The sequence below is a fragment of the Sus scrofa genome, chromosome 5 (genome assembly GCF_054392235.1).
Source record: "Sus scrofa isolate SSC_HxYL_T2T_F1_AM1 chromosome 5, Sscrofa_HxYL_maternal_Yorkshire_Landrace_v2.0, whole genome shotgun sequence".
NCBI lineage: Eukaryota > Metazoa > Chordata > Mammalia > Artiodactyla > Suidae > Sus > Sus scrofa.
The window spans coordinates 17,690,460-17,709,150 of NC_139387.1; the positions used below are offsets into that span (position 1 = coordinate 17,690,460).

The following is an 18,691-nucleotide window of genomic DNA, read 5'->3' on the forward strand; positions in this document are numbered from 1 at the left end:
CGAAGAGGATTCTGGAGGCTTTAGGGAAGGCAGGCAGGGGCTGTTGATTTTGAGCAAATACAGAATGTGAGCTTGTGGCTTTCTCAATGTTTTCCCTCTGAGAACCACCTCCCCACCGAGTGCCCTATGGCTGGCCACTTCTCCCCAGTGTGGTATCCCCAGCCACCATGCTCAGCCCACGGGGGTGGGGAGGCCTGAGAAGCCGAGTCTAGAACTTCTCCAGAGATGAAATGGGGCACTGTCCTGGGCACTACATGCTGCTGAGGCCCTAGTCACAGCTGCCAGCAAGCAAGTCTTCTCGGGCATCCGCAGATCAGCCCTTTGTACAGATGGGCAAAGGAGAATGCAGTCAGAAGGTACAAGGCTGGGGAGTCCAGGAGACTGCTGGAGGAGCAGCTGGAGCACTGTGTCCCCACCCTGTGTTCCTGCCAGGGTCCCTCTCACAAGCCAACATCTCTGCCCCCAATCAATGGTGAAACAGGCAACACCCGGGCACAAAAGCCTGTGCCCAGCTGCCAAAAGGATGGAGTGTTGGGAGTGGCCCAGCTTACCCTCCACGTGTCTATAGTGCTGGGCAGTAGACGCAGCTGTGGCCAGCTGGGCGCTGTTCCCGAAGGGCAAGGGCCCAAGGAGGTGGGAGGTACCAGCTCCCGCTGCCTCGGGCCCCTTGGCGGCCACAGCCAGTCCTGCCAGCCCTGCCGCAGTAGCAGCTCCCAGACAATAAGAGTTATTTTCAGCCAGCGCTTTAACACAAGCCAGCTGGCCGGTGTGCAGGGCGGGAGTCCTCCTCCACCCAGCCCGCCCAGACAGCAGGCCCGGCCCATTGCTTACGCTGCTGCCGCCTCTGCGTCACTGTTTGTTTATCTCGTTGTTTCAGCATGGCTCCTTTTTACTCCCCCCCCAAGAGTATGATCCTGGCAAAAGGAAACCAAAAAACTGGGGGAGGTTGATCAAAGGTCCAAGAGTTAAAATTAAGAAGGTCCAGACATGGAAAGTACAGCAGCCCCTGCAAACACCCACACTTCCCCAGCTCTGTGACTGGCAGGAGCAGCGCAGGGGAGGAAGCGGACTCCATCAGCGGCCAGGTCCCCCTGCAGCCCCCGTGGATTGAAGCAGTGCCTGGCTTTGCTGCCAACCCGGGACATGAAGCTCAAGACGGCTCTCCCCGTCGGCCGGCCTCCCATCCAGAGAGAGAACTTGAGACAGAGCCTAGAATGAGCCTAAATCAACTGGGAAAGGCTCTGGGAGAAGAACTGTATCCTGTGACAGAAAGGAAATCACAGGAACAGTTCGTGACCCTTGGCTGGAGGGCAGGTAGCCCTGCCCACAACGGAGCGAGGTGAACACTTCAAGAACAGGAAGGGGAGTTCCCGTCGTGGCGCAGTGGTTAGCGAATCCATCTAGGAACCATGAGGTTGCGGGTTCGGTTCCTGCCCTTGCTCAGTGGGTTAACGATCCAGCGTTGCCGTGAGCTGTGGTGTAGATTGCAGACGCGGCTCGGATCCCGCGTTGCTGTGGCTCTGGCGTAGGCTGGTGGCTACAGCTCCAATTAGACCCCTAGCCTGGGAACCTCCACATGCCGAGGGAGCAGCCCAAGAAATAGCAAAAAAAAAAGAAAAAAAAAAAAAAAAAAAAAAACCAGGAAGGGATGGACAGCAGCAGTCACCTCCCAGGACTGGAGGCCTCCCGCCCTGGTGCTGCAAACCCCGCAGGCTCACAGGCTCGACAGTGCAGCTCCCCATCCCTCCTCATCTGCCTGCATTTGCAGCCCTATTCGCGTGGGGGGGAGGGAGCGCTCAGGGGTGTGACACAGCTTCAGCCACACACACCCTTTCCTCAAGGCCTGAGCTGCCCTAATAGACCTGTGGGAAGGTGGCTGGGGTACCTCACAACAAAAGACATCAGAAAAGTGGGTGCTCCTTGACTTACGTGTCTGTAGCGGCTTAGGCCTGGCTTTCTGGTTTTGTTTAGTTGGAGCTATCACTTGGGGGACAAGCTGTCAGGGAAAAGCCAACTTTCAGAACCCTGTCTGGAGAACATGCTTCTGTGGTCACTGATGACTCTATAAGCAGAAATGACTTGCTGGGCAGTTATGGGCCAAGTCCCTGAGCAGTCTGAAGGAAAAAGAGATGGATTTGCCAGATGTCTCAGGCTGAGCTCTGCAGCTCATACCAGGGCAGTCGGGGAAAGGAGAGGTCTTAGTAGGCCAGCATCAATCAAACAAAGAGGTGGCTTCATCCCCCGAGGCCTCCCCTTCGCCCTGGAGGACTCCTGCCTTGGATCCTGAGCAGCCACGTCCCCAGTGCCAGCAAAGCCCCCCAGCTCTACGCTCTACCCTCTGCTGGCTTCACACCTGACATCTCGGAACCTCGGCAGGTAACCTCGTCCCCAGACCCTGGCAGAGGATGCCCTTTCTGGCCCATTCAATCAAGAAGCACAAAACCTCAGGCCAAAAAACTCTGGTTAGCTACAGGCCCCCAAGCCCCAGCTTAAAAAGCCACTGCCACAGCAACTTGATCTGTCTGCTGGCTCCTCAGCCCCTCCTCGCGGTTAGCCAGACCCACACACTCCCCAGTTACGCAGAATGGAAACTATTCTGCTGGGGGCAGCTGGCTTTCCAAAGCGAAGGAGTCTTGGGGCAGAGCCTCACGTTGTCCCTGTAGCCAACCAAGGCCGTCCCTCCTCTTCATGATACTCTGCCCTCCACCTGAGAGCCCTAATAGGCAGCACCCCTCACAGAGGACACACCATTTCTGGGGTTACATCCCACAAAAGTCATTTTCTTCTCTCTCCTCAGACCATAGCCCATTACTCACCCCGGGCGTGTCCCTCCCAGGGTCTTTCATTCATACCTTCGCTGCCCTTCCCACTATCACCATCAGATGGACCTTTCTGTTCACGCCTGACCCTCTGGGATAACCTTCGAGCTGGCATCCCTACTTCCAGCCCTTCCCTCCCTCCAACCTGCATGTGGATGAAATTTCTAAACTTCTTAGCACTTAAGATAAATCATGTTTCTTTTTAGTTCAGAAATCTTTTCTGACTCTTTTCATTTACATAAGAAAACCTAAAGTCCTTGGCCTGCTGTTCTTAGCATCTTAAAATAAGGAAGAGCTTCAGAGGTGAGATTCTCCCCAGGGTTGGCCCCAGCATCTCTGACCAGCTCATGCTCTCCTGGACTTTCTCTTCTGGAAAGGTCACTCCTGCCATAGGATTTGCTTCTAAATGATGTTTCCCCCATCTTCAGAATCCTTACCTATTACTACCTGACTCAAAATCCAATTCTGTGACTACTCAACCTAGAATAATCAGCCGCTCTTCTGAGCTCTAGCGCATAATCATATGTGAAGAATGATATGGCAGAGACTTATTATCCCTGACTTATCTTATTTAGTAGTTATTTCCAATGTTCAACTGAGCACTTAGCAACCCAGAATATATTTGTCATCTTCCCTAGAATTCAGGTGTGGCTATGTGATCATGTGGGATGCAAGCAGAAGTAGTGTGTACAACTTCTGAGAAGTATCATTAAAGGGAGGGAGTACACCCTTCTTTTCTCTTTTCTGCTTCCAGCTGGTTGGAATGCAGAGGTGATGGCTGGAACTTCAGCAGCTATTCCAGACCATGAGGTGATCTTGGAAATGAGATTCACATGAGTGAAGCAAAGAAGAAGAAAAAAAAAAGGGTGGAGGACATGCCGTATCCTTTTCTGAATCATGTGCAGGTGCTTAATAAATATGTGACTGATCCTGCTACCACCTCTACTATCACCAAGTCCCTTTTTCAGCCCCTGGAGGGAATTAATTATCCAGCTTCTCACAACTGACCCTGCTATTTCTAGTCTCTCTCTTATAATCTGCCTTATGTGCTACAGCCCAAATCACTTTCTTCATATGCTGTTCCTCCCTCAGCAAACTCCCACTTCTCATTTTTTCAACTCTATGCCATAAATCTAAGCCACTCCCCTGACTCATCTTTTAACCAGACTCGGTTTTTTTGTTTTTTGTTGTCTTTTGCCTTTTCAGGGCCACTCCTTCGGCATATGGAGGTTCCTAGGCTAGGGGTCTAATTGGAGCTGTAGCTGCCGGCCTATACCAGAGCCACAGCAACTCAGGATCCTAGCCGCATCTTTGACCTACACCACAGCGCACAGCAACGCTGGATCCTCGACCCACTGAGCGAGGCCAGGGATCAAACCTGCAACCTCATGGTTCCTAATTGGATTCATTTACGCTGTGCCAAGACGGGAATTCCCCAGACTCATCTTACAGCCCACTAGACCACAAGCTCCGGAGCACAGGAACCATCACCACCAGCTTGTTTATCACTGCAGTAGGTGTTCAATAAAGACTGGGCAAATTGAATTTCCCCATAGGTATACTCCTCTTCTTCCTGCCCTAAGATTTCTATTCCATTATCCTCAGAGAGATCATCTCGTCCCCAACTGCGAGCCACGTCCCTCCTCCAATTCACAACAGATGAAATCCCTGCTCTCTAGCAAACCTTTCATAATCGAGAGTGGTAAAGTCGAAATGCACTCCACAAAAGTGCCTCCACACATTTGCTAATGCTTTTTACTTTTTTTTTTTTTTTTTAGGGCTGCACTCACGGCATATGGAAGTTCCCAGGCTAGGGGTCAAATTGGAGCTACAGCTGCTGGCCTACACCACAGCCACAGCAACGAGGGATCCGAGCCACATCTGCAACCTACACCACAGCTCGTGGCAACGCTGGTTCCTTAACCCACTGAGTGAGGCCAGGGATGGAACTTGCATCCTTGTGGATCCTAGCAGGGTTCGTTAACCGCTGAGCCATGAAGGGAACTCCTACTAATGCTTTTAAAATATATTCATGGACTTGTAACTTATGGCTAATGTCTCTTTGCCTTTTCTTAGGTATTCAGTAAATATCCTATAACAAATCTCACAGTGTGAGGGTCCTTTAACCCACGCTGCTGGGCCAGGGATTGAACCACATCTCTGCAGTGACCTGAGTCATTGCAGTCAGATTCTCACAACAACGCTGTGAAGTTGAGACTAATAGTATTTCTTCTTACAGGTGAGGAACCAAAGGCTCAGAAAGGCTATAGAACTTGCCCAGGGTCACACAGCCAGTATGTGATGGAGTTTGGATTTGAAACCAGATCTGACCCCAAAGCCTGGGTTTGTATTCCCACACAATGCCTCTTCTGAGACAATAAATTATTGTAGCCCTTCTCTGCATCTTTTCAAATGGATGCATCCTGCAGGATCAATACAATCAACCTTCCTCACGAAGCCCCCTCCAAACAACCCAGAGCTCTGCACACTCCTTCCTCTGAATTTCTGTAGGGTTTACTGCTCTTGCCTCCCACCAACAATCATATTCAGTCATTCCTTCAACACCAGTGTCTTCTAGGTATTGTGCATTGTGCCAACTGCAAGACCTGTTTTGCCTTGTGATAGTTCTTGTATATTTACCCAAAAAGGGAAAACCATGGCTTATAAACATCTACTAAGCTAGACCCTTTAATTACAAGATTTCATGAAAAAAATTACTTCAGTCTTATATTATGACTTACTTTTCACATTTTCTGGCCACGCCCACAGCATGCAAAAGTTCCAAGGCCAGGGATCGAACCCAAGCCACAGCAGTGACAGCACCAAATCCTTAACTGCTGGGCCATCAGGAAACTCCATTACCTTTCACATTCTGTATTATTTCCTGAACTAGACCACAAGCTTTGGGAGGCCATGAACTTTCCTTGAATACACCTGTTCCTAGACAAGTATGCCTGACACACGGAAGCAGCTTAGTGGATGATGCGAGCTGCCCATGTGGCCAGTAGAGGCTGGCTAGGGGCAGCATTCCACCTCTCTCAGTGTACCAGCTGGGGGCCCAGCTCAGGCTTTCCAGGAGTCTTGTTACAAATCCAGGAGCTTATTATCAAATCATAAAACTTAATGAATCCCTTCCTACATCCAGACCAAATGACTCCTGCTTTTTGGAAGGATAAACTGAGGTCCAGCACGGGCTCACACCTGTCACCAGTCGTTATCAACTGGGGACAGGCACAAGTCCTGTCTCTCCTTGCTTTTTCGAGTGCTCCCAAATGGGGGTCCACCTCAGTGCCTCAGGGCTCCTGTCCTCTTTGCAGAGGAATAGTAAAGACCCCAGGCTGCTCTTGACCCTCACGCCTTTAAAACCAGAACTTGACACAGAAGTCATGACTGCCTATACCTCAACCCCTTCCTTGAGGGTCCCAGCTTTTTTACATCTGATTTTCCACCTAGGAAAAAACATCTCTTCAGAGGTAGCCTTCTGCGAGTTCCCATCTCATGACTCAAAGAGGCCCTGACTCTTCTCTGCTTCTGCTTCTCATAATGTCTGGCATCCTGGTGCCATATTCACTAGGGACCGCGGATGGGGAGGAAAACATTACTGGGCGTCTCTTGCATACCAGGCACTTTCCTCACATAACCTCACTAACCGCTCTCAATAGCCAGTGGGGGTAAATGATACTATGCCTGTTTAACTAGGGAAAGAATTAAGAATCTAAGACTAACTGGCTCTCAAAGTCATACAGAAAGTGACAGAACCCAGATTCAAACACAGATATGTGGCCTCCAACAAAACTTTTGCCAGGATATGGGCTTTTTCTACCATATTCTGCCATCTCCTTACAAAGAAAACAAGTCTCCATTTCTTTTTTCCTTTTTTTTTTTTTTTTTTTTTTTGCTTAGAAAGTCATCTTTATTGGTTTCTTACAAGTCTCCATTTCTAACTTGGGAAAGTCCACCTGGATTTACCTGACTGGTTCCGGTTAATTATTAGACTGCTTCTCTGTCCAGCAAGACTGGGTGAAATCAGCTCAATGAGGTATGGGTGCTGGACTCCTGAAGTTCAAGGCTTCTGTCTCAGGATAAGAGGGAGACCACACAGAGCAAAGAGACAAGGGAACTCTCCTCTTGGACACCACAAGGTGACAATTCTCTCAGACTTGAATGGCATTTAAACATTCAGAGTGCAACAGATAACAGCGTGGGCTTTGGAATCAGAAAGGGCCTAGATTTGCATCCTGGTACTCTTTCATGAGACAGTGGAAAAGTTACTAGACTTCTCTGAACCTCAGCTTATTCATCTATAAAATGTGAATCTTAATAGCTACCTCTTAGAAGAATTAAGTAAAGGGATAAATGAATGAAAAGGACTTTGCATGGTGCATGGCCCAGGAAAAGGTCTATATAAATGGTATAAATGGATAAGCTACCCCAGGAGTTACTCTAGATAGCTTCTAAGCACATGAGTAAAATACAACTCAACCGTACTTTTTCCTTTTTGCTTTTCAGGGCCGCAAGTGAGGCATATTATTAGTTTCCAGGCTAGGGGTTGACTCGGAGCTGCAGCTGCCAGCCTACACCGCAGCCACAGCTACGTCAGATCCAAGCCACATCTGCAACCTACACTACAGCTCACAGCAACAGCAGATCCTTAACCCACTGAGCAAGGCCAGAGATTGAACCCTCATCCTCATGGATACTAATGGATACTATTCGGGTTTGTAACCAGCTGAGCCACAACGGGAACTCCAATTTCACAGTACTTTAAAATACATAAAAGAGAGAGTATATAGATGTAGCTGAACAGTATAGGCGAAATATACATATTTAAATGTTTATTAATTCTCTAGGTTAGAGCAGTTGCACACATACCCCTTTGAAAGACAAGACTGAAAACACCAAGCGCCATTCAGGGATTCAGAGGAAAGCTGGGACCAAAAAGTGAGGAGACAAAATTGAGTCCCTGACTAACTAAGGTGCTCTGCTGAGTGATCTGGGATGACGACTCTAACCTTTTGGGGGAGATTTTGCAGTTGTTTTGAGTCTTCCGCCTTATCTCAAAGCCCCCACTTCCCCATTGTCTCCCGACTTCCTCAGGTTAAGCCTGAGGTCTGCCAACCTGAGGTCTGATCGACCATGAATCTCTTTTTGCCTCCCCCCCCCGCCCCCCGCCACCCCACCTAACCACTCTTCTCAACAACTCTGTTTCTCTCCTTGTGACATTGTCTAAGTCCCAGGAGTTGTCCCTCCCAGTCGCTAAAGCGCTGTGCGGTCCATGGGAATATAGAGAGCGGCATGAGGATATTTTAGCCCCAAATTTTATTTGACCAGTAGATACCAATGACCCTCAAATACGCATTTTGATCCTAAGCTAGAAATCTGAGCACCAGCCTGAGTTTCTTCCCCTTCCCTTATCTTTACCTTTTCAAGGTCAAATCTAATCTGTCCGCCAGCCTCCCAAAGTTAACCTTTTTTTTTTTTTTTTTTGCTTTTTCAGGGCTGCACCTGTGGCATTTGAAAGTTCCCAGGCTAGGGGTCAAATCGGAGCTGCAGCTGCTGGCCACAGCCACAACAATGCAGGATCCGAGCCACATCTGTGACCTACACCACAGCTCACGGCAACGCCAGATCCTTAACCCACTGAGTGAGGCCAGGGATCAAACCGGCAACCTCATGGTTCCTGGTCACCCTTATTTCTCTGGCACTCAACACAATCCTAAGTGCTCAATAAGTGCTTGCTGGATGAGTGAACACCGGACTGCACGCGGAAGCCTCTGAGGGCTGGAGAGCATCGCTTGTCCTTCCTTGTCTCCAGGTGAGGAAGATGACACCTTGGCCATTCTCAGTTCGCGGCCTCAGAGGCCCTCCAGAGCACTGAGTGGATAGTCACCGCGCCACAGAATAAGGCTGGAGTAACCTCTCTGCTCACTTGCCTCCAAGATGATCGGAAGCAGCTGGTCGTGTGTTTATAACATTATGACACCACCTGACATCTCCCTAGGCATCTGTAGCCAACAAGTACCAGACAGTTTCTTTACAATCCTTGGTGGGAATCAACTGAGAAGCCAAATGCCACCAGATACTGTCTAGCTGGCTACTCGTCAACTCCTGAGGTTTTGCTCCCAACTTTTAACAAAGATATTCAGGGGAAACGACAGATAAATGCTTTGGGAGCTCACCAGGACCTGCTGCTCCATAAATGCATAAGAGATTCCTAATTCCTTACTCACCCACAATACCAGCGGTAATTAGCCAAGCCCAAAGGGAGCAATTAATAGTTGCTATTGGACCATCAATCTGGAACTCATGCCAGATGCATCAGAAAATAATCTGCAGACGTGAGCACTTTACAAGGGATTTACCAAGTGCCCTGACTGCCAAGGGCCTGAGGATAATGAGTGTTTGTGTGATGCTGATTCTGCTGAGTGGCAAGTAAAAACAAAATAACCACAACCATAAACAAGAAGTCTGTCCAAAGTAAAGGGTCCAAGCATACTCTCGACACAGAAGGTTCAAACAAAGATGCTCTTTCCCATTTAGCTATCTCTCATCCATCTTTTTTTTTTTTTTCCTGCTGCACCCACAGCATATAGAAGTTCCTGGGCCAGGGAGTGAACCCGTACCACAGCAGCCTCCTGAGCCACTGCAGTGGCAATGCCGGATCCTTAACCTGCTGTGCCACAAGGGAGCTCCTCATGCATCCACTCTAGAACACTGTCTAGGACTCACTGTGAGGCTGGTTTTGAGGGGAAGGGAATGTGTGATCTCTTCTTTCTGCAAATGAGCCCACTCAGCAGTGGCCACGACCACCCCAGAGTTCAATTCAGTCCCAGGAGCACAGGTGTGAACCTCAGCAGGCCTATGCTGGCTATTCTGGCCGTGGTAAATACCCCAGTCCAGAGGCTCTTGAAGTCCGATCCTTCCATAGACATGAAATGTGCTAAAGGTAGGCCAAGAGCTATGCTGGTTCCCGGAGGTCCCAAGGCCTGTGGAGGGGTCATGACAAGGCCAACCTCACCCAGAAGGGAAGCAAGGTGACTAATATGCGGTGTGCAGTTCAGCAATTTTGCAACTTTGAGGTACAAAGAACCAGTAAGAGACTCTTACCCATCAATAATAATCTATATGTCTTTAAAATTTTCTTTGGAGTCCTTAATACCAGATCCCTGATTTTAAGAGGTTAGTAGTCTTAGAATATTATTTCTACTTAAAATTTGTTGAGCACCCACTATGCCAGACATCACCCTGCATCCTTTATATATGTTATTTAATCCTCACAAAATGCCTAAAGCTAAGTATTCTTATTCTGATTATACAGATAAAGAAATTGGGGCTCCAGGAAGTTACAGCACTGGCCCAAGGTCACAGAGCTAATAAATGGCAGAACCAAGATTCAAATTCAAATCCAAATCCACTGAGCCTCAAAGCCCCTGCAAAATGCCTGGCTGAGCAGCAGTCACAGGCAGAAGGAACCCCTGCACCCCCTCCAGCTTCCTAGCCCAGACTTCTTAGTCCCCCTCTAGCCAAGAACACTCAACAATGTCAAGAAATCTTGAGAGAATCAAGCTTGAGGAGCCCTGGACAGACAAGTATCTATTTACAGTTAATCAGCACCCTGCCCAGCCCTGCAGACAGTTCTGACAAGTGGAGCCAGGAAGAGGCAACCACAGGCTCTGACTGGGCCCACCTGGGGCTAGAAACCAGCAGGCCCCTGGATGAGCATGGACCTGATTCAGCCCAGACTGGCTGTGCTGCTCAAGGAGCCCCTGCGCTAGAGGGACTCTCAGGAGCTGGGGTCCAGAGTCCACAGAAAGTCGTCTTCACTACTTCTATTTTCTCTTCTATTTCAACCCCCCACAAACTGCCACCTCATTAAGATATCACCCCCTACTCTCTATCCCTTTACCTTCTTTATCTTCATGGCACTTACCCCTCCTCAGTATATTCTATTACAGATCTCTATATGTTTATTGTTGTCCTCATCTACAACATCAACTCTATGGAGCAAATCCCTTTGTCTCTTTTGTCCACTATGGGATCCCTAATGTCTAAATTACATAGTAGGAGTTCCTGTTGTGGCTCAATGGTTAACGAATCCGACTAGGAACCATGAGGTTTCGGGTTCGATCCTTGGCCTCACTCAGCGGGTTAAGGATCCGGTGTTGCCATGAGCTGTGGTGTACGTTGCAGACGCGGCTCAGATCCCACGTTGCTGTGGTTGTGGTATAGGCCGGCAGCTGTAGCTCCGATTCAACCCCTAGCCTGGGAGCCTCCATATGTCGTGGGTGCAGCCCTAGAAAAGACAAAAAAAAAAAAAAAAATTACACAGTAAACACTCAATACATTTGTGTTGAATGAATAAATGAGTGATCACATGATCAAACAGTTAAAAACTCTACTTCCCTCCCAGCAGGTTATATAAGAGGCAAAACTGAATAATGCCAACTTCCCAGGAAGCACCATCAAACCTGTTGCTGGACCCTAACTTCCCTTCCAAAGAGCTCCCTAAAGCTCAGCCCCAAGGCCCACAAGACCTAACCCACCAAACCCAGAGCAGGTACTAAAGGGAGAAAATGGAGCAGCGCCGAGGGAGGAGACACATTTCTCCTCCAGTTAAATACAGCCCAGGGCCTCTGCAAATTAAAAGCTCCCTCTTTACTGAATCCACTCAGCTTTAGTTATAGGTCGCACTTTTTATTTTTGTAACCAGCCAACCCACCAAATTATAGGCTCAGGCCACGGGCAGGCACGCCAAACACTGGGACCAGCCCAGCAGAGGCCCTGCCCTTTCTGGCTGAAGTGGGTAGAAGAGGGAGGGCTGAGCACCAGTCAAACCTGAAAGGGCAGAGGGCACAATCGCTCTGCTGGGCAGAGATGACTGAGGAGCCCGGTCTCACTCAGGTCAATGTGCTGCCCAGAGGGAAGCCAGATTCCAGGGCTCTCCACACAGCTGCCACAGCGAACTCTTAATACTGTAAAGCGGATCGGGTCATTCCTCAAAGTCCTTATCAAGGCTGACAAGGTTCCATGACCTGGGGCCTGCTCACCTTTCTTCTGTCTTCCAGGATCTCTCTTTAGCATCCTTGCCAACCAATCTGGCATTCCTTCAGTTCCTGGAATATGCAAACTTCTTTCCCACCCAAAGCTTTACTCAGGTTGTTCTCTCTTCCTAGAAAACCCTTCAGCCAGATCTTTATATATGGCTACAAGGAGGGATGGGAGGCGGGTAGGTGGGCTGGGTCTGGAAGACTAGAGAGACCACCAAGGGGTCTACTATAATGGATCAGGCAAGAGATGAGGACCAGTCACAGCAGTGGCAGTGCATATGGAAAGAAGGGGAGAGGAGGAGGAGTCTAGAGTGATTTCCAGGTGTCTGGCCTGGAAGACTGGCTGGAAGAGGGTGGCATCCCCTCACCTCCCACCCTAACACAATGTGCAAGAAAACACTAGCAGGTAGGAAGTAGATCACAGACCCTGGACACTACGCAATGAGTAGTATTTACTGAACACGAACAAGGCAATGTTTACTAATACAAATTAATTAGTACAAGACAACATTCCACCTTAAATGAAGGCCAGATGGATTTGGCAAAGACAAAACTTAGCCCCAAACTTGGTAACTAGATAGAGAAGCATCTACACTTTTTAGACTTCTGCAATTCAGGGGTAACATGTGGAACCATCTTGCATCCAGTTTTACTTAAATCGAATTATTCTGATTCTCTAATCTGTAAGGAATGAGAGTTTATTTCTTATATATTTTAATCATTCACTATGACCAGCAAAATCACGAATGGCCAGGAACCACTTACCAACTCATCTCTATTTTCCACCGAAACCCTGGGCAGGAAAGTCTCCAGAGCACTTTCTAACAATCAGGGGCTCTTCAGACAAAACTCTGTGAATTGACCAACCGTCCTGATCCATGCTCACCTCTCTGTCTTTAACTAGGATCCTTTCCCCCAGTAGGTGGGGCTCCTGGCTGCCCCTCATATGTCTGGCTCATTCTTCCTCTTTAATTCCCTCTCATACCACTCTGGCCTACAGCCTCCTCTCTCCTGATCCACACCAGTCACCTTTAAGATCCAACTTAAACTCCATGCCCTCCTGAGAGCACTGCCTGATCAGCGATCCTATGCCATGCTATCCCCTAACCCACCTGTCCTTCTGTGCTTGGAGCTGTGTGGGACTTCATCACCTCAGGATCTCATTGGGTCTTCATAAAAACATGCAATTGGACAAGACAAACAGTATCCTCGTGTTAAGGATAAAATAACTGAAGCACACAGAGAGCCTCACAGATATCTGAGGATATGCACTTCATTCTACAAAAAAAAAAAAAAAAAAATGTACTTTGTTCAAAGTACATTTCTAAATATATATTTTGTCTCTCCAACTTAGCATTATCTTCAAATTCTTTGATACTCTCCAAAGCACTTGAGAAAGTGCTCTACATACAGCAGGCACCTAAAACATATTTCCTTAATAAAAATGAAAGGAATCAAGAAAAAGGAAGGAAAATGAAAGTAGAAAGTCTCTCACAGATTCCAAGGCTGCCTCTGGCCTTCATTTAGAGGGGAGCCTTGGCTACACCCTTTCCTAACAACCTGTTCTTTGCCTCTCAAGGACATCCTGTAATTAAATATTGTTTAGTATCTTGTCATTCCCATAAAGTCCATAAAGGAGATATTTGTTTCGTTTTTAATCACTGTATACCCAGTAGTATCACTGGCACATAATAAAACAAACAAACAAAAAAACCCATGAAATACTTGTTGAATAGTGAATGTCCTAGTAAGACAGCTGGGATTCAAACCCACGTCTGGCTGACTCCAAAGCCCAAATCTTCCCACCACACCTCTTAGCAAAGGGAGACTTGTTCTACTTTTGTGTATGCTGCTGTAACCTACACAATCCCCACCAAAGCAGTACTGAATGCAAGGGCTGATCCTGCAAAGGGAAGGAGATTGTGGTTAAGGACGTGGGCTTTGGAGTCAAAGTGCTTGGATTCAAATTTGTACTTCACCACCTACTAACTGTGTGATCTTACATGAGTGATTTAACCTTCCTAGACCTCCATGTCCTCATCTATAACATGGTGATAACAGTAATGACCAGAGTTGTGGTGATTAAATGAGATAACATGTGTAAGGAGTCTTTCAAGGTGCCTGGCAAGCCATTAGCATGCAACAAACATTAGCTATGAAAATGATTAGCTAGCCATATTTCTGGGAGACAAGAATCTAGAGAACATAGCTTCCCTAGGGGTCAGGGCTGCTGAACTGACTTGACTTTGAGAGGTTCGCTGCAGTGAAGCCCAGAGCTCATGTGTATTCTCTTCGCTGACTTCACCTGCTCAAGCTCTGCTAAGACTGGAGGTGCAGCTTTCACTGGCCTAGAAATGAAAGAGGCTAAAAATATTTGACTTGGCTGTGTCTGGGGGACCAAGATTGTGCCTACATTTAAGAATCTAAAATACAGCCTCAGGGCAGAATGGCATCTCTTAGGATTCTTTCTACTACAAAAACCAGTTCCAAGCTCAGCACAGAGCAGGGAATGACCCCACTGGTGTCCTTTCTCCCTCTTGCTCTCTTCTTTGGGCTCAGCGCAGAGAGTAAGAGACAGGAGGTTTCTTTTTTGTTATGAAGGTTGAGCCTTCCTCCCCTATTTTTATTCCTCCTTTTCCCTTAAAGGAAGAACACACACATGGAATAGATTGTGAAATTAATCAACTCAAACAGAATAAGAAAGGAGTGTCACTGTTAGGCCCCAACCTTCCCCTTCCCCCTCCATAAGTCACCATGGGGATCAACAGCTTGGTGTTGATTCTTTCAGAACTTTTTCCATGCATTTACATACAAACATGTGGCTTTGTGAAACATAATGTGTAATCTCCTTTTAATAAACATAATGTGTAATCTCCTTTTAATTGCCTTTTTTAGATGATTTATACACACACACACACAGTTTGGAGATTCCCAACAGCCACAATCATTTATTGAACGTCTACCAGGTGCCAGATATTTGGCTGGACAGTGATAAGCATAAAGAAAGTCTATTCTCTCATGGAGTCAATAGTCTGGGGAGACAGACAGTGAACACTTAAACAAATAATTTTAAAACAGAAAATAATGCAAAAGAAGTTAATAGGATGCTAAGATAGAGAATGCAAAGAAGAGAGGCCTTTTTGAGAGGTGGTATTATTAAAACTGATTCCCGAAGCATAAATTAGATTGAGCCATTTGAACATCCAGGATCAAGGCATTCCAGGAGAGGAAACAGCTTGTGCAAAGGCCCTGAGATGAGAAAGGAGCTTGTCCTGAACTAAAGGAAGACTAATGCGGAGGCTGACAATCAGGAGGCAAATAATGCACTTTTTTTTTTTAATGGCTGTACCTGTGGCATATGCAAGTTCCCAGTCCAGGGACTGAATCTGAGCCCAGCTGCGAGTTATGCTGTGGCAACACCGGATCCTTTAACCCATGTTGGCCAGGGATCCAACCTTCGCCTCTGAAGTGACCTGAGCCACTGCAGTAAGATTTTTTTTTCTTGTCTTTTGTCCTTTTAAGGCCACACTTGTGGCATATGGAGGTTCCCAGGCTAGGGGTCTAATCAGAGCTGTAGCCGCCAGCCTACACCACAGTAATGCCAGATCTGAGCCGGGTCTGCGACCTACACCACAGCTCACAGCAATGCTGGATCCTTAACCCACTGAGCACGGCCAGGGATGGAACCCGCAACCTCATGGTTCCTAGTTGGATTCATTTCCACTGCGCCATGACCAGAACTCCATGCAGATTCTTAACCCACCCCACCACAGCAGGAACTCCAGCGTGGTTTTTTTTTTTTTTTTTTTTTTTTTTTTTTTTAAAGTACAAAGGGAAATCATTAAAGATTTTTAGGTAGGAAAATGATGCTATTTGACTGATATTTTAAATTTGGCTGCATTGTGGGTAATGGATGGGAGGATGGAGAAGGGGGTAGTAGAAGAATCTGGGAGCCAGCTGGCCAGATGTAATACAAGCCAAGAGTTGATAATGCCTTGGACTGAGGCAAAGGCAGTAGAGACAGAGAGAATGGCTAGATTTGAGACATGTTTTTGGAGATGGAATTGGCAAGGCTTGCTAATAGACTGGGTATGGAGAAAGAAAAAGGAAAAATTAAAGATAACTCCCAGTATTTGCCTTGAGTAACTAGATGAATGGAAAAGAAATAGATATGGACAGGAAACGGACAATTAGGTTCCTCTCGGGTTTTCACTGTTAAGCAAAGCAGCCTTAGCTTCCTTCCCATGAACCTTCATGCACATGTATAAACAGTTCTGTGGGACAGTTTCCTGGAAGTGAGGTGACCAGTTAAAGGGTATGTACATTTCAAACCGGGAGACCCTGAAAGGTCAACCAAATTACATTACCATTAATGACAACCACAGACATCATCAATCTCTAGATGATTAGTATAAATGTGTATCATTGAAATGTTCATTTCCCTGATTTCTAATAAGGTTAAGAAGTTTTTCCTTAACTTTTTTTTTGTCTTGTTGTTGTTGTTGTTGTTGCTATTTCTTGGGCCGCTCCCGCGGCATATGGAGGTTCCCAGGCTAGGGGTCCAATCGGAGCTGTAGCCACCGGCCTACGCCAGAGCCACACGGGATCCGAGCCGCGCCTGCAACCTACACCACAGCTCACGGCAACGCCGGATCGTTAACCCACTGAGCAAGGGCAGGGACCGAACCCGCAACCTCATGGTTCCTAGTCGGATTCGTTAACCACTGCGCCACGACGGGAACTCCTTCCTTAACTTTTAATTATATAACTAATATATAAATGCATTCACCTTGTAAAAAATGTCAACATCATAGATAAAGCTAAATTCCCTTTGACTTTTCTATTCCTCCTATTACAATTCTTCTCTGTATTTCAGAGGTAACCACTGTTACTAGATTTATTCATGTAATTCCAGAAAATTTTCTATGCATTTAAAAATATGTACATATAATCAAGGATGAAGCATCATTTAGAAGTTGTATTTCTAGCAGTTTAGCATGAACAAAAAAACTAATGAAATTTTTTACTTAGGGCCTAAGTAAGTGATATTTAGCTTGAGACCTTCTCCAGGTTAGTTAACCCCTGTTAGCCCTAGTTTCATCCCTGTAAAACAAAAGTGAAATAAGTGTCTTGCAGCACTATTGTTAAGTTTAATGAGATAATATATATAGAAGCATGTGGCATATTCCCAACAAATGTGAATTCTCTTTCCTTAACCTATACAAGTTAAATCTAGGCATTTAGTAGAGACCAGAAACTGAGCCATTTCTATAAGGAAGAGATAAGGAGACTCCACCCAGAAAAAGCATTTTTAATGAATGCTGTCCTGAAAAAAAAAAATTTTTTTTCATAATAAGCCTCCCCTCAAGATCTGAATTTTTCTTCAAAAATACGGCTATGAAATATTCTGAGCAGTCAAAATAGTAGAGGACTTTTTTTTTTTTTTTTTTTTTTTTGCCTTGCTTTTCAGGGCTGCACCTGTGGTATATGGAAACTCCCAGGCTAGGGGTCAAATCAGAGCTTGCAGCTGTCGGCCTACACCACAGCCACAGCAACACAGGATCTAAGCCACATATGCGACCTACACCACAGCTCATGGCAATGCCAGATCCTTAACCCCAAAACCCACTGAACGAGGCCAGAGATGGAACCCAAATCCTCGTGGATACTAGCTGGGTTCCTTACCGCTGAGCCACAACAGGAACTCCCAGGGATTTTTTTTTTTTTTTTTTTTTTAAGGTAGAAAGCAAAAGGATTTAAGCATAGAATTAAATTAACTACCAGAGACTGCTGTTCAAAATTCCTCTTAGGCACACCCTGGGAAGCTACGACTGCCTGGATTTTCCAAGAGACCTTAGGCCTGTGGAAGAGAGTTGCGACTTTGGGCAGGTAGTACCTCCAAACACAGGATATGACCAAACCTTTGGGCCTCACTGCAAGAATGCCACTGGTTCCCCCAGCTTGTTAAATACGTCCTGTCATCCCTACCTGGATGTTCCTGGAGGTTGAGGGTCTGGCTCAAAGGGGCAGACCCCACCACAAAGTATCCTCAAAGTTAAATTAAGATGTCCAGGGGCCAGAATATCTCCCTTTGAAGGGGAGTCAACCAAGTTTCAACAAGCTCTCTTTTTGGAACCACCAATGGAGGCATCATTTTATCTGAACTGATAATCGGGCTCCCTTCCCCTAACAAAAATACTGAGTACTGTTTGTATCAAGGAGCTCCTTCAGTGGCTTCTCACCCAGTTTTCCCTTCCCATTCTTTGAGGCTCAAAGCCCAGGATTTCCTAGCAGGTCCAAGAATGGATTTTAAACCCACAAAGGACTGTATGTGTGCACAGAATTACGAGTCACAGGTTTAATCAGATTTTCAAAAGGGCCTTTTACTCAAAAGATCCAGAAGTGCTGTTCAAAGATCTCTCAAACATATTCCCAAGCTAAACACATTACCCTGGCTTGAGGAGCCAATGGGGTTAGTAAAGGTCGGAGGTAAAGTATGCATACCCCAAACTGCTCCTTGACAAGTTTTAGGGAAGAGCCCACAGTATTGGGGAAACCAGGGAATCAGTCCTTTAAACCTACAGAGAGAGGTAATAAAAAGACAAAGGTCTACCTCTTACCTGAAGGTGTAATAGGAGATGAGAAAACTAAGAAAGCACCAAAACTGTTGCTCTGCCTTTACCGTCTTTTTTTTTTTTTTTTTGTCTTTTTGTTTTTTCTAGGGCCGCACCTGCAGCATACAGAGTTTCCCAGGCTAGGGGTCTAATTGGAACTGTAGCCGCTGGCCTACGCTAGAGCCACGGCAACTCGGGATCCGAGCCACAT

The 18,691-nt window shown here is 46.7% G+C and overlaps 1 protein-coding gene across 16 annotated transcripts in view; it reads right to left on the reverse strand.

Annotated features, from left to right (window-relative positions):
• The window catches only part of FMNL3 (formin like 3), a 53,355-nt gene that overhangs the window by 26,166 nt on the left and 8,498 nt on the right, over positions 1-18,691 (reverse strand). For 8 of the 16 annotated variants that reach the window (XM_084955614.1, XM_084955613.1, XM_021091612.2 and 5 more), the window contains exon 1: positions 552-839. The exons of the other annotated variants lie outside the window; for them this stretch is intronic. In XM_084955614.1, the coding sequence (XP_084811740.1) occupies positions 552-824 (273 nt within the window). In that variant the 5' untranslated portion in view covers positions 825-839. Of the gene's footprint in view, positions 1-551; positions 840-18,691 lie in introns of those variants that run through there. 16 annotated transcript variants of the gene reach the window in all.